Source organism: Martes martes (genome assembly GCF_963455335.1).
Source record: "Martes martes genome assembly, chromosome: 7".
Taxonomy (NCBI): domain Eukaryota; kingdom Metazoa; phylum Chordata; class Mammalia; order Carnivora; family Mustelidae; genus Martes; species Martes martes.
In genome coordinates this window covers 118,265,371-118,282,010 of record NC_137894.1, presented here as the reverse complement: position 1 = coordinate 118,282,010, position 16,640 = coordinate 118,265,371, and the positions used below count along the sequence as shown (strand labels likewise).

The 16,640-nt window shown below is 46.7% G+C and overlaps 1 protein-coding gene across 2 annotated transcripts in view; it reads right to left on the bottom strand.

Annotated features, from left to right (window-relative positions):
* Positions 1–16,640, bottom strand: part of KCNK10 (potassium two pore domain channel subfamily K member 10) — a gene marked incomplete at both ends in the record, with an annotated part of 126,340 nt that overhangs the window by 54,542 nt on the left and 55,158 nt on the right. For both annotated transcript variants that reach the window (XM_080808956.1, XM_080808955.1), the window contains one exon: positions 12,905–13,239. In XM_080808956.1, coding sequence (XP_080665082.1) covers positions 12,905–13,239 — 335 coding nt within the window. The remainder of the gene's footprint in view (positions 1–12,904; positions 13,240–16,640) is intronic.

The window sequence follows — 16,640 nt, the reverse complement described above, 5'->3', positions numbered from 1 at the left end:
GCGGTCCCATAGCTCGTGCATGGCACAGCTGGCAAGCAAATGCTATTAGAATTGTCAACAAGAAGATCGCCTTCCTAAATGCTGGAAAGACAGCCTCTCTGGAAAGACAGTGTTCTCGTTTCTCCCCATTGCAGACCGTCACGGCCCAGCTCCCTGCCTTGCAGAGAGCAAGTGGGCTCCCACCCAGGCTGCGCCCCCTACAGCCATACCCCCTCAGCATCTCCCACAAAGAAGTGTTCACAGAAACCAGGCCAGACCATAAAAACAAAAAGCAAGAGGCACCTTCCGTGCCTTGGTGAATATTATGACAGTGTGTATTTTCCTGCTATCCTAACTGTATCCAGTTATATGTGCAAATATTAGCCCTTCCTGGGGTACCCGACAGCAGGCTTTCATCAAAACATTATAGCCTGGTTTTAAATCTAAAGTGAAGGCACCTGTAGAACAGACAAGACAAGTAGAGAATCTGTTTAGAGAATAAAAGAGCAAAACCCAAGGCAGGCTAGACTGCACTTCCAGAACCTATGATCTTAGACAAGTGGCTTTCCTTGCTACCACCAGTTAATTTTTCGTGGGGGTAAATGGGCTAAAACTCAATTCACTGGGTGCCTGGGTGGCTAAGTCAGTTGAGTCAGCGACTCTTGATGTCAGCTGAGGTCATGATCTCAGGGTCTTGAGATCAAGCCCTGCATCAGGCTCCATGCTCCTCGGGGAGTCTGCTTCAGGTTCTCTCTCCCTCTGCCCTTCCCCTCCCATCCCTGACCCCCACTGGTGTGCTCGAGGGTGCTCTCTCTCTCTCTCTCTCAAGTAAATAAATAAATAATCGTTAAAAAAAGATTTGGTCTAAAAAAAAATCATTAGCACCTGGGTATACACTAATGACTAATCTATCTAAATATTGTCATGTGGGATCAAGCCATATTTGGGGGAGCTCTTTTACTTTCCAAGTTGTACCTCACAATATAGAATTAATTTTCTCTCTCTCTTTGACTACATAAGGGAAAGTTTAAACCATGAGGAAAGCATCAAGCCCATAAGGAACTGGGGTATCATACGTGCTCTGATGAGATCAATAAATTTTCTGATTAACTGTCACTCTTTCATCTCCATTTGGACGCATCCTCTACGGATTCAGGAACAAATTTGCCAAATGTCACTGCAAAGTCACCCTGGTCCTAGGATCCTTGATGTACACTCCTCATAATCCCAAATTAATATTTCATTTCCTGTGCCCCCTCGAAGATTGTGTCAGCCCCTATAATCTCTAATGAGTGCACTCTGATCTGGGGACAGAAGGAAGCAGAGACTATCCCAGAGACTTTGAAGAAAGCTCTAGAATACTCATAAAAATAATCCTAGTAGCCAGCACTTGCAATGTGCCTTCTTCTCTTACTCAACCCTCCACAAAAAAACCCCTGTCAAGTGTCACATTACTACTCCCGTTTTATAAACGAGACAACAGAAAACAGAAGTAGCTTGTCCACAGTTGTAGAAGTTAATAAGTGGCATTGCTGGGACTGGTTGAATGTACAACCCTTCAACCCTGCCCCAGACAGGGTCTCTCCCCCAGACAGTTCTCTGTCCGGCGTGCAAACATTGTGCTAAAGCTCATCCGTTATGGCACCCTCTTCCCCATGAAATAGGACAATAGAGAGAAGTAAGAATTTGTGGTCTGGCCCTCGTTTTTCAAAGAATGAAAGGTTAAGTCCTCACTCCATAAAGTTAAACTACCTCATCAAGCTCTCCATCACTTCTGTCCACAGAAAAGGAAAAGAATTTTCCTCGATCTCAAAAGAGACTCAGAACTTACTTTTAACCACAGAACCAAAGGATAACCATAACCATAACTCTGGTTTCGACAGAATATGTTGACCCAGCCTCAACACTGTATGTGAGGACACAAAGCCACGTCCCTCTAGAGCACAACCAACAGCTAATCATTACTCTGCAGTGAATGACAGTCCTTTCGGAGGTCCCACAGGTTGAGTCTGAGATTCCTGCTCTGTGAATAAGGCCCTGACTGTTTGCTTCTGTTCTAGCACCAGCCATAATGGACTCCAACTAACTCCTCAAGCCAAGTCAGTCTCCTTGTTCATGAGTGGTTCATTGTGGTTAAAAAGCACAGACTCTGAGGCAGGACTCTTCATCTCCAGATCCCAGTTCGACCTCTCAGTGGAGCTTGGGAAAGTTATTTAACAAATCCCTTCAGTTTCTTACCCCTACTTCGAAGCGCCACCGTAAACATTAAATGATAAAATATTTAAGCGCCTGGCCAGAGCAAACACCATGCAAATGTTAGCTAGTGACCAAATTAATACAAGACTGGAAGATTCTGGAAGATAGGGGAAGGCATCTTGCTTCCTTTGTTATTGTTTTCTAATCACTAGAGCCAAACATAGCACCTGGTACGTGACAGGAATTCAGTTAATATTAATAAATTCATTAAATTCAATTAATACCTAAATGAATAAATTTGGTTGTAATTAATGAAAATAATTATATGAGCCACACACTGTCAAAATCTCACTAAGTAAGATTTCCACTTCACTTTAAATGAGACTCAAATACATGCCCATTTGTATAGAAATGTGGACACCCTACCACTCATTTCTGGGTTTTTGTTTTATTTTTATGGGAGTTTTTTGGGGGTGCTGAATACAATCCTCATTTGCAAATTCATTTTTCCAATGGCATGCCAATTGCCATTAGCTCTTTAATTTCTGGCTTAAAAGCTTTAGAACTTCACTAGACAGTGATGGAATCACAGCCTCAAGGATAAGAACAATAATAGTAATGAAGAGGAGGCCTGTAGAGACAGGCCGGGGGCTGCAGGCCCGATCTTGCTTGCATTGAACAATCTTCCGCATGACCACTTCGCTGGAGAAAGGGCAGCGCCTCTGACTTCAGGGCACCAGCCGGGAGGGGTCACTTCTCTTTATCGGAGCTGTGTCCTTGGGCACAAAAGACCCAACGCTGCACTCCACAGAGGTCACCTGCTGCCTCAGCCGTGGCCTGAACTTCCTGCACAAAAGGCTGCTTGGAAGAAGGGATGCCCCAGGGTGGGGAAGGAGAAGAGTTAACTGACTCTGCACGCTGACTCCCAGCAAGGATGGCCACAGACTGCTGAATCTGGGCTCGGGTGCCATGCTTCCCTTAAATCACTGCATTCCTGGGGCACCTGGGTAGCTCAGTCGGTTAAGCACATGCCTTTTGCTCAGGTCATGATCGCTGGGTCCTGGGACCAAGCCCCACATCTGGCTCCTTGCTCAGCAAGAAGCCTGCTTCTCCCTCTCCCTCTGCCTGTCACTCTGCTACATGTGACCTATCTCACTCTCTGTGTATGTCAAATAAATAAAGAAAATCTTTCTAAAAAATCATTGCATTCCTAAATATGTAAAGCTTTGGAGGTTAGGGACACCAAGGGAATCTGCTCATGTAGAAAAAAGGCAGAAAGATGATTTGAGAGAAGTACCTTGGCAACCAGACTAAAAAGAAAGGACTTCTATTGCCCAGAAACAAAATAATTTTCTGCTTTGATTCTGCGAAGATTCTGAATAAAGGACTCTTGGTCTTCAAAACAGATATAAAAAGCTCTCTTCATTCATTCCTCAAACATCAATCATTTTCTATGGGCTGGCTGCTGTGCCAGGCATGAGGGATATATGGATAAAAGACACAGACTCAACCTGGAAGACCTCACAGTTGTGGGAAGGAGACAGATGAGAAAAACGATGTTCCCTCCACAGGTCTATTAAAGGCCGAGGCACACGTGAGTGCTGGGTGCTGCAGGGCCAACCAGGGTACCGCCCACTGTGGAGGGTACACGAGGGCTTCCCCTAGCACTGGAGTTTAGGCACCTCTGAAGGTAAATCAGTTCCAAAATCCAGAGCCCCAGACTCAGCAGAGTCCCATCACTGGCATTCCATAAATGTGTAGTTATTAAATGAATAAACGGTTTAAAATCAGCTCCAGACAACCACTGCTAACCTCTGGGTTTATGTAAGGGACCAAAATGGCCATGTACTGATGGATCAGATCACGCCACTCTGCTGCCTGAAACGATCATGGCTTTCCCATGAAGTCCTGCATGGTTTGACCCCCACCTGTCCCCAGGCTAATCTCCTACCAAGTTCCCTTTGCTAACTCACCTCCAGCCATATACGCTCCTCTTCTCTCAAGTCCTCAGACATCCTGGGCCTCCTCCCACCATGGGGTCTTGGCACTCAGCTCCCCCGCCTAGAATCCCCATCCCCCTGCTCATGTGCCCGACAGCCCCTTTTCCTCTGCAGTGTGCATCTCAGTTTTATTTATACTGATTCATGTGATTACATGCACAAGGTTTGTCTCCCTTACTACCTATCAGTAGGGTAAGCATAAAATTTATCTTTCAAACCAGGACATTTTTGAGAGAGAAAGGGATGTTACTAATAAGTATTCCAGAACCATGAAAACTGAAAGGACTGGTCATCCTAGCTAGAAGCTCCAAGAGGTCAGGGACTGTATGTCCCCCCTTTTATTCACCATCGTGTCCCCAGGACTTAGCACTGACGTTGGCACACAGCAGGAAATCAGTAAATTTGTTGAATTAATGAATGATTGAGTGAATGAGGGAGTAATTGATTAAGGGATTTGGGGCTTGGCAGAAGAAGGAAATGGTAGATGTCACGGCCTTGGGGAATGTTCATGGCTCATGCGAGTTAACCAACATCTGCTGCTCCTGGAGAGACGACTTTGAGAGCTCCTGATCTCTGGTCCTCCCATATCTGCAGAATAGCAGCTTGGGTCATCAAGACAGCATTCAATGTCCACACCCAGGACATAACACAGTAGCCAGTCCTCTCACACAACTGCTTGTATCTTAAATGAAATTGTGTCCCACCAAAGCATGGTGGGGTCAGGCCCAAGGAGCAGAGCCAGGGAAATGCATCAGTATACCAGAGGACTGAGTAAGTATCTAAGACTCTAATCACTTTCTAGCAAAGGATCCAAATTCCCAAGAGATCATAAAAGGAAAACCAATGGCAGAGGTCCTGTTGACCAACATAAAAAGACATGAACCAGTCAAGGAAGGGGAGCTATAGTAGGATGAGAAGAGACACCCACACCCAAAGGTTCATACTTCCAGGAAATTCCAGACCTAGCCCAGGCCAGCAGATGAAAGCTTCAGGTTTTCTTCAGATAAAGAGACTATGAAGAGAAAGTGACCATTTTGAGGTCAAGAGGGTTCTGAGAAGTTACGGAACTTGCCAAAGCAAGGTCTGAATGAAGTACACCAGGAAAAAAGTCAACTTTCCAGACAGTGAGGTAGCCTGCTTATGTTGGGGGGCCTACACGAGCTGCCCCCAGGGGTGGCCTCCGGTGAGAGAGGAATCCTTGTTGCCTGCACTACAATGGAAATGCCCATGTCCTCCCTGGTGAACACCTCACCCAACACTACACCCACTCCCTTGAATCACCCCTCCCTCCCACATGGCTATTACCTGGAGAAAAGACAGTCATGTGGCCCCACAAGCTACACTCGAGACATTCAGAGCCTTAAAACATTTAAGCATTCACAGCTTGAAAAACAACTCTTACTTAGCATCATCCACCTGGACTTGGGGCATGGATCCCTCTCCCCATCAGTCAGGGAGGCCACCTCATGGTTTTATGCTTTGAGGATCACAGAAGATGATCTGCTTTCTCCAAGACTAGCCACGACAGAAGTTTCTAAGACAATTGTACTGGGGGCAGGAAGTAAGCATTTGAGGCAAGTCAGAGCAGTGAGAATCAAGAGGTTCTTGGGATTGGGTGACCATTAAATCAAGTTCAAGGAAATAGTCTACTGAATGCCAGCTAGATGCCAGGCGGTAGTGTTCTGTGTGGGTTATGTCCTTCCCTCCTCCTCCTGTTCTGAATGAGAAGGACTGTCCCACCCTTTCCTAGGAGGAGGAGCCTTAGGTTCAGTGGGGTCAGGGACCAAATCTACCTAACTTTCATACCCATGCTCCTTCCTCTCCTAGACACCCACTTCTTGAAAATCCAATGGTCCACATAAACCTGCTACAGTACCAAGTAAGACAGCCCACGCCTCCTTAAAAATCTCTCCTCCCGCTAGTCTTTCCCTTGGAGTAAAAGCTTTCAGAAAAGGCCCAGATATACTATAGGGGATACTCTGCATTAACACAAGTAAGCAGCATAGCACAATGGTCAGACCTACGGGCTCCGCAGTCAGGGGTCCCAGGGCTCAAATCCCCATTCAACCACGTACTGACTGTTACTTACCTTGGACAAGCTACTTCTTGGAATTAATTTTCTCATCCATAAAATGGCATGATGGCGATGGAACCTACCTGTCGGCTCACTACAAGGGTTAAATGAGGTCAGACACGGAAGCACTTCGAACAGTGCCTCGGGGAAAGTGAATGACCAAAAAGCAGGAGCCATTTTTCATGACTAGGACAGCTCTGCAGGAAATCGCTCTGTTACCGTCATCTGCAGACTCCCTCGGGTCGCCTCAGGGGCGAGAGTCCAGAAATGGATGTGTCCACTCTGGGTTGAGCGGCCGAGCCCCAGCTCTAGTGAAGTGGCTTGCTTCAGGGCATCAAACTAGAAGATCCACAAACCTCAGTCGGGGATAAACTCAGCCAGGCCCTCAGTCAGAGGACACAGGCCCTTTCACTCAGTCACACCTTAGAACGATGGCCATTCTGTCGTTCCACTGACCTGCGCCTCGGGGGCGACCTGAGTCTTCCGGGTCCCGGGAGTTTTCCGGAGTGTTTCCCAAACCACATGAGGAACAATGTGGGTGGGAGGCTCGGGCAGGGGGCTGGCGCCGACAGCAATCAGCGAAGCTGGCATCGGTTTCCATTTAATATATATGAGGCTCAGCCTCCCCACCAAAGCTCGGGATAAAGATGCTGATCTAGGTGGCCATGGTAAGCCCTCTAAATGGGATAGGAAACTGCTATGTCGCCTCCCTGGGCTCAAGCCACAAAGACACAGCCCCATTGGTGTTAGCAGCCCAGGCCTGCACTTGCCAAGCAATTTCTATGAAGGTGACTTCACACTTTAACAGTAGAAGCAAACTGAGAAAATTCGTTAATTAGAAAATTAAGATTGATGCCCCAAAGGGCATTTAGAACCTTTCTTCTCCGCCCCCTTAACAAGCCCCCAGGATGGATATACCTTAGGGGCTTTCTGGTTTCTTTTTTTCTTTCTTCCCTAACAAATAAATAATAGTGATCACAGCAGTAAAAGTAACTGAACTTTTTGCCCACAATTTAGACCGCCCTAACAGACGGACAGGAATACCACCATCTCCAGTCGACAGATGGGAAGCTGAGGCCTGGGGTGATTATTCCCCAAGTCACCCAGCCAGGAAGTGGGAACGAGATTTAACACGGGAGGGGAAAGTGCCAAGCTCGGGTTGCTCATCGCCAGCTACGTTGCCCACGGGGCTCTGCTTGAACAAGGAGGGGTGCAGAGCCCTGAGCACGCACTCCAGAAATCTCTGCCGTGTGGGAATAAGTCATTTGCAAGTTTTCTTTGTCTGACTCTCTTCCCTGTGGCCCCTTCTCTGTGTCTCAGCCTCTCTCACCCCCGATGTTCTAATATTCTTCTAATGGGTCTTCCTTCCTCCAGTGTCTCCTTCCGCTAACTCAAAGTCCCCACTGCTAAAAGAATTCTTATTCTGAAAAATAATTTTCATCATGTCACTGCCTTGCTTAAACTTTGCAGTGACTTCCCACTTCCCAGGGCATAAAGCCCAACTCCTCAGCAAGGCTCTGTGGACAGCTCCCAAATCCAGCCCCACTCGCCTCTCCAGCCTCCATCTACCACCTCTCCCTGCTGCTGGGACCTGAGAGCTCCCCACAGCTCTACCATCTGACCATCTGAAGCTCTCTCAATGGACCACACACACCCCTGGGATGCCCTTTACCCAGAGCCGGCAGAATGAACCTCCTCCCATAGACCATGTTTCTGTTTGAATATGTGGTGGTTAAAAGCCTAGGATCTGTGGTCAGATTGCCCAGGAGTAAATCCTAGAACTTCTGCTTACTAAATGGGTGACACTGAGCATGTGACTTTGCTGCCTGCTGCCTCAGTTTCCTCATCTGTAAATGGGCACAAAAGACCATCATTCTAGAATAGTTGTAAGGACTAAAAGAGATAAATAGCCACAGAAACTTCCCTGACCTCCATTTGCCTCGCTGGGACCTGCATTTTTTATGTACTTCAAATAGCTTCACTCTGGTCATCATCAAAAAGACAAGAGGCAACCATTGCGGGTGGGGATATGGAGAAGAGAGAAGACTTGTGCCCTGCTGGTGGGAATGCAAACTGGTACAGCCACTGAGGGAAACAGTATGGAAGAGCCTTAAAAAGTTAAAAATAGAATGGCCACATGAGCCAGCAATTCCACTTCTGGGAATATGTCCAAAAAAATCAAAAACACTAACTTGAAAAAATATACACACCCTCACGCTCATAGTAGCATTATTTACAATAGACAAGACCCAGAAACAACCTAAGTGCCCATCAACAGAGGGGTGGGTAGAGAAGCTGTAGTACATAGACACAGTGGAGTATGAACGGACCGTGATGGCATGAGGCTAAGTAAAATAAGACAGAGAAAGACAAACACTTTAGAATCTCCCTTGTATGTGGAATCTAAAAAATAAAAATAATAATTTTCAAAAAACCACAAGAAACAAACAAACAAAGAAACAAACAAAACTCATAGAAAAAGAGATCAGAGGCCAAAGGGGGAAGTAGAGGGAATCAGAAGAAGGTGGTCAAAAGGTACCAGCTTCGGGTTGTAAGACACATAAGTCCCAGAGATGTAAAACACAGCCTGATGACTATAGCAAACACCGCTATGTGATGCACAGTTAAAGTGTTAAGAGAGTCAGTCTTGAGGGTTCTCACCACAAGGAGAAATGTTGGGTTTTTTTTTTCTTTTTGCTTTTGTTCTTTATTGTGTCTATACTCGGTGATGGATGCCAAGCAAACAGCGGTAATCATTTCACAATATATGTTCAAACCTTTCTTCTGTACACCTTAAGCCTTTACAGTGATGTATGTCAATTATACCACCATAACACTGGGGGAAGCACCACTGCAGTAAATTCCCACCGTTGGTTTATGTGCCTCTTCTCTCTGAGCTTCTCGACCTCAGCACTGTTGACGTTTGACTGGATTAATTCCTTGCTCTGCTGGGGGCTGTCCCGCGCATTCAGGACGTTCAGCAGCCTCCCTGATCTCTACTCACCACATCCCAATAGCACCCCCTCCAGTCACAACAACCAAAAATGTGTCCAGATGTTGTCAGATGCCCCCTGGGGGCCGAAACCCCTCGACTTCCAGGAGACATAGGGAACTGTTGAATGGCTATATTGTACACCTGAACTGATAAAACACTGTATGTTAAGTAACTGGGATTTAAATAAACAGTTAAAAAAAAAAAGAAACAAAAAACCACTGCCTGAAACTCAGCTCCCAGAACAATACTAGAAGCAGCTGTAGCAGAAAGAACCATCTTTTTTTTTTTTTTGAGCTCTCACCACCTACCCAACATTGTTCAAAGCACTTCTGATGAATTACAGAATTTAATCTTCTCAATACCCCAAGGATGAGGGATTTTTAGGCACGTTTTATTGATAATGAAGTTGGATCACAGAGAGGTTAGTAACTTGTTCATGGTGTATTTTATTCTCCTCTTTTCTATCCCCAGCACCTTGCATGTGCGCTGATGACACAGGAACACAATAGGAACTTCCAGAATGTATGTATGAATTCCTCAATGAGATAGTTCCCTCCATAACAGCAATCAGGTTCAGGACGTTGACCCATCAGTCTCCTCCAGAGTCCCATGGCACCCCACACCAGTGGTTTAATTCTTTTGGAAGCCCCTTCCCCCAGCTATGGCCATTTTCAGCTATGGCATTTCATGGGAGTTAAGCCATTCTGGGTACTCTGTTTTTGTTATTAATAACATGAATTACACCTTCTAGCTTACCTTATGAGGAGTTCACTCAATCCAGCCGAGGGTCCTGACATTACCAGATAAATACCATCAATATCATTTTTTTACCTGTCAGTCCCTCCTTCCAGACTTCGGTGAAGTACAATAATACTATGTTTCTACTTTGGAACATAACATGCTGAAAACCCTTCCAAGAAGTGTCTAATGAGCACTATACACGATGCTGCTCAGACACAGGAAGCGAAAGAATGCTCCCCCTCGTCCGCAAGTGTGGACATTTTCATCCTGGGAAGGACTCAGTGGACTGAAAGGCAAACCATGATCAACTTGTTCTTGATTAACACAGACTCAGCATTTAAATCTGCTTAACCTGTGTTATGAAGAAGACTGTAGATAAACCCAAGTATAAATCCTGACATCACGGTGGCGGGAGATCTTAAAGTATCCCAAGCCCAAGGCTCACACTCAGTGGGTGTGGGGACAAGACAGAGAGAGATGCTTTCTGTTAGGAAGCAGGGAACTCCAGTGTTTCTTGACTCTGCTAAAATTCTGGCAAGCATTAGACACAAAGCAAATGTTTAAGAGAGAGCTGATTTTATGATAAAGCAAGACCACTTGAAGACCTTATAGACTCATTGGGGGAGGAAGGACAAGGTCAGACAGACCTCACTTTGAATCCCAGCTCAGCCACGCTGGGGGTTGGGAAGTTACTCTGCTATTTTAGAATCGCCTTCCTCACCTATAAAATGGGTATAATGGTGCCAACTTAGAGGGTTGTTGGAATGATTAAATGAGATAATGAGTGTAAGGTATCTGGCTTGCAGCACGTGTCTAATACAAGGTAGCTTTTTTTAATTGTTACAAAAATGATCTTAAAGATGCGTGTGTGTTCACATGCATACACACACTCATACACACACACACACACACACACACACACACACACACACACACCCTCATTTCCCAGAGCAACTTTTGAGACCAAAGCAGGGGACAAGTTTTAATGGCAGCACTAGAATTAGAATCTGTACAGCTCCCTTCCTGTCCCTTCTGGCCTCTGAGTTCTTTCATGAAGAAGAGAGCCAAAGAATGGAAATACATAAACAAATAAACCAGTGCATGAGTAATCTCAGATATCTCGTGGTATCACCAATGTTATACATTTAGTTTGATATCTCAATCCAAAGTGAGTTCTCTGTTGGGCAATAATTAGATACAAAGCAATGCATAGGCTACACATAGATGCAAAGATAATATGACATAATCTTTTCCTCAAGACCTCACTGTCTAAGGAAGGAAAAATCCAAGCATGAATCTAGATTCAATTTGGACTTTTTAGGTTATTTTATGTATTGCAACTAAATAGAAAGGATCTCACCGCATATCACAACAACACATATAACTCCCTTCTTACTTAAAAGTACTCCAGAATTGCTTCCCTCATTTTCTATGACATCTTAAATCTGACACAGATTGGTACAATACGCCCCATCATCACAAATTTGATACCATTTTCTCATAAAAAGAGGGAGAAAAAGACAAAGCTATCTAAGAAAGAGTAATATGAAATATTGCCCTTAGATTTTTGCATTTTAAAGTTTTCTTTTTTAATAAAAACTACAGGATCATAGATATGAAATCATATTTATTCCCGAGGGTGGGGAAATGTATATTTCTATTTAGTTGTAAGAGTCAAGTCAGATTATCAAAATGTCTTTAAAGGAAGACAACTGCTACGAAAGTTCCAGATCATAAGGAGCCCCATACTTCCCGTACCCTGTCAATATACTTTGAAATAAATATACAAATAACCAGGTCAGTCTTGCAATCCTGCAATATTCTGGATTGCGGTAGCCGTTAGAATTTAATGCAGGTGGCCCCACCGGAAGGAGTCACGGGACCCATCTTTCTCATCCTTCTGCCTTGCAAACCTTAGAGTCCCTGGAAAGATAGGAATCTCCCTTGCCTCCATATATGTCACGGCCCTCCACCAGGACCTACACTTCCTGGTTCAGGAGCATGTGTAGGATAGGAACTCAAACCTCAGTCTCCAAGGCAGCCATCCTCCATCTAGTGAACAATGCAGCCCCCCAACTGGGCTCTCAACCACTCCCCTTCCTCCCTCTGGGATGAGGCTCCCTGCCCTTCCCAGGCTTCCGGAGCCTCCTGTCTCATCTGTTCCCATCATACCACCCAAGATGACTCCGTCTCCCATGACCCTCCCAACCACCCCCACCCCCGCTTTCATTGCCCTGCTTCTCTAGATGGTAGCCCAAAGGTCTCCGCCTCCATCTGTTTATGGATATTTTTTCTTCATATCCAAGGTCTGCAAGGACCTCAGTCAGTGCCTAATGCAATGTGTTCAAACCAGCAATCCTGATTATTACTACTACTGCTATCCTTGCTACTTCGTCCCCATAAACCCACCAAAACGGTTCTTCTGAGTCACCAACAGCCTCCCATCCGCCCTCTGGCCATCTTTACTCCATTCTCAGGGGGACAGGTTAATACATCCCTGCTTGTTTAAAATTCCTTCTTTGGCTTCTAAAGCACCCTCTTAGCCCAGTGTCTTAGCCCAGACTTCTGAACCAGGAAGCTAATCAGCACACAGAAGTGGCCTTGAATTTGAAAATCCAAACCCCTTTTGCCCGCTGCTGCCTCCGACCACCTCATCCAAAAGCACGTGACGCAAAACCCAGCCTGTTCCTAACATCGCTGCATGGAGGCTGTCGCACGCCTGGTCCCCTTCCCCCACATCACTGCATGCCTCACTCTCTGGCTCCTTTGAGGTACCAGCTCAAATGTCACCTCCCCGGAGAGACCCTCCCTAACCCACCACGACCATCAGGAGCATCTCAACCCGAAGCAAACTCAGTGAGCTCGAAGGACAAAACCGCAGCTGTCCCTTCAGCTGTGGCTGCCTCGCTCCCCACTCACCTGGATCAGCGTCTCCAGCTCCTGTGGGCTCACGCAGATATGATCCCGCAGGAATTCCGCCTTCTCCAAGGCAATGGTGTTCTTCTGGCTGCTCTCAAAGGGCTGCTCCAAAGCCCGGAAGACCAGACCGCCAGTGACAAGGTAGACCACCACAACCACGAAGATCGCGACGACGGTTTTCCACTTCATGACGGTCTGCAGGCCCCCCTGGGAGGCACCTTCCATCCTGGCTACCACCGTGGCTCGGGAGGAGATGGAGAGGCGCGGGGTGGCGTAGGGCCCGTTAGTGGCACCCTTGGGCTGGCCCACGGGGGGCGCTGCTGCCGGAACGGCCACTGAGAAACAGGGAGGGGACAAGAGAAGAGAGAGTTTGTTGATCAATACAAGACACGCGACTTGTCAGAAACAAAGCACAGATGTCTTTCTCAAGCCAGCTTTCAAACGGGAGGGTGGAAACCTGGTTCACCAGGCTGGGCAGCGAGGGAATCTGATCAGCGGTGAGGTGCCTGTTTGAGTTCTTGGAAAAGGAGCCCCAGGAGTTCGGGGGTTTCAAAAAAGGAGTAGTAACTGAGTTCAACATTCTTACATTTCTCTGCAAGGGCCCAATTTTGAAATCCAGGTCTCCGTGGTTTATAATTCATTTCTTCTCTCAAGCTTCCTCGGATAAACAATGTGTAAGATGCAGGACAGACCATCATATTTGAAAAACAGACACGCTGTGCAACTTGGAGAGGGAATAAATCGGAAACGGATGCCCAGCTACTCTGTCCACCCACTGAGGACGGAGGACACCAAGAGCAAAGAGGAGATGAACGTCTAGCGAGTTTCAGAGTCCCTTTCATCCGGTCCTGGTCACAAAACAAAGGGAAGAAGAGCAAGCTTCCTATCAGGCAGACGAGTCAAAACTCAGACACAGTAAAGAAAGTTTGGATTTCAGGGGTGCCTGGGTGGCTCAGCGGGTTAAAGCCTCTGCCTTCGGCTCAGGTCATGATCCCAGGGTTCTGGGATCAAGTCCCACATCGGGCTCTCTGCTCAGCGGGGAGCCTGCTTCCCCCTCTCTCTCTGCCTGCCTCTCTGCCTACTTGTGATCTCTGTTTGTCAAATAAATAAATAAAAAATCTTTAAAAGAAGTTTGGGTTTCAGAAGAGGACCAAAGTGAAAAACAACAACAACAACAACAAAAAACAGGGGACTGGATGGAGGGAAGTAAACAATGAGTGATGTTGCATGTCAAGTAACTTGGTTTCCTAGAAAAATATAAGAATAATAAAATAGATTCTAAGCGCATTTCTCAACAGAAAATGCGATGACTTTAGTGACCAAATTTTGTGTCTATTTTCCTCCAGTAAGAAGCCATTGGAAAAGAAATTTCCTCTCGGTTTGAGAACACATCGAATTCTCAAAGGTCCCTGGTCTCTAGAAGGGCAATCTCATTACCTTGGAAATAAATTTGTGAAGCTGGAGGCTTTTCTGGAATGGCAGGAAGAGCAGGGTCGTGTTGTACACACGACGCTATCATGCAATTTGGAGAACTGTCTTGTGCAGCAGTGAACAGCAACGCGTTCGATTTCACTCTGCCTTTATTACACAAATGCTTATTATGGCCTCTGTCATAGAGCAGCCTGGCTGTTGTGTAAATAAGGTATTAGGGCATGGTATTAGGTAATTACCTAAGTGGAGCAAACAGTCCCACTCAAGAGAGCGGACTGCTCGCTCTCTGCCTTGGAAAACTCAAGACAAACAAAAGCACGGAATGTGACTCCCTCCCTGTGCAGAGCACCGATGACCCTGAGGACATCCAGCCAGAAGGGTGGCCACCTCAAGGAATCCAGGTCTGCAAATACCTGCCTTTCCTCCTGCAGCCTCAAAATCAGCTTTTCTCTTTGAAAACCAAGCAGAACATCAGCCTTTAATTGGACACGATTCTAGCAAATAAAATCGTAAAATGTTAGATTTCCTTCTGACTCACTGAATGCAAAACCGTCTGGAATCTCTCACTGAAAGATTTAAGAGTCAGAATCAGCACGGTGGGCATCATATTCTTGCTAGTCCTTCCCCGAAAAAAACACGACTTTCAGGTTCCTGTTAACCTTTGTTGATACTGAAGTACGTCTTGTCTAGGTTTCTTTCAACCTTGCCCCCACATTTCCCACTCATTACCCTCCTGCAGCATCTCAGTCCCCTGTGCCTCTCACCCTTCCCAGGATCACCAACCTCATGGGGGGGGCCATCACGACGGCTTGCCTGGGCCAATCCAGCAGCCTCCTAAGTGAACTCCCCCGCCTCCACACAGACCCACCTTTGACAGAGCTGGGGTTAAATACTACTTCTGGCAGCACCTCCCCCCCTTTTCCCCTGTCCCCTCTGTGGTGGGCAGAATAATGGCTCCTGAAGATGTTCACATCCTAATCCCTGGGCCCTCGGCCTACATTACCTTACGTCACAAAAGGAACTTTGCAAGTGTGATTAAGTTAAGGATCTAGAGATAAGGAATTATCCCAGATTACCAGTGTCGGCCCAATGTAATCACAAAAGGGAGGCACAGGGGTCAGAGAAAGACAAGTAAGAAAAGAAGCAGGGGTGATAAGGCAAGGGATGAAATCAGCTCCTAGAAACAGGAAAAGACAAGGAACAGACTCTCCCCTAGAGGCTCCAGAAGGATCCAGCCCTGCCGGCACCTTAATTTTGGCCCAATGAGACAGATTTGGAACTTCTGACCTCCAGAATCACAACATAATAAACATGCATTGCGTTAAGCTACTAAGATGACGGCAATCTGTTACAGCAGCCATAGGAAACTCGTACGCCCCTCTCCCCTGCTAGGTTAGGTCTCTCTGGTCCACACTCACTGGGCTGTTCACTTGTCATTGGACTTAGAGCTTCAGGAGGGCAGGACCCAGGTCTACCCTCTCACCTCTGTACCCCAGTGTCTTGCATGGTGCCTGGCACACAATACGCTGATTGAATGAGGAATAAAAGGAGGAGACCTTGGCACATCGAAACCACACATACAATGTGGGTGAGGGGTGCTCAGTGGAAAAGAGCCAGGCTCTCCAGCGGCCCTCAACAGCCAGTGCCCCAACACAGCAATGCTCTGGTCATGCCCCCGCAGTCCATGGATGTTCCTTTGGCCGGCAGCCCCCTCCCCACCTTCCCCTGCCTGGGAGACTCCCACCCCCCTCAATCTCAGCTCAAAGCCGCCTCCTGCATGAAGTCGTCCTGGACTCTCCAGGCAGACTTGGCATGTCTGTCTCCCCACAAGCCTGGAAATCCCTGGGAGTCTGAAAGTTTGTCTTTTGATTGATGGATCTCCATTTCTTGGCACAGCGCCTGGCATAGAGCAAATGTTTCTTTTCTGTTGTTGTTGTTAACTCCTTCAGACTCTAAACAAAAGGCCCATCCGAAACCCCACCACCTTCAGTGACAAGCACTTACTTAATGCCAAGTCAGCAGGAGGCGCCAAGCTCTGGTGGGGCTAAGTCAGAGTCCCTCCCAGCTTCAGGGGTTTGATAACCTACTTAGGGAACATCCTTCACAGTGTCAGGTGACGAGACATTAGGAGGAAGTCCAATGACAGCCTTGCGCTCAGAGGTCAGCTGCCGCTGGGCCTCCTTCACTGACTTGCATCATGGATGTTTCTGGGACTTCTAGCATTCCTGAGGCTGAGCAGAATTGGACCTGACAAAGGTTTTTCTCAGACCAGTTCCTGATGCCAGTTTGCTAAGAGGCTGTCGCC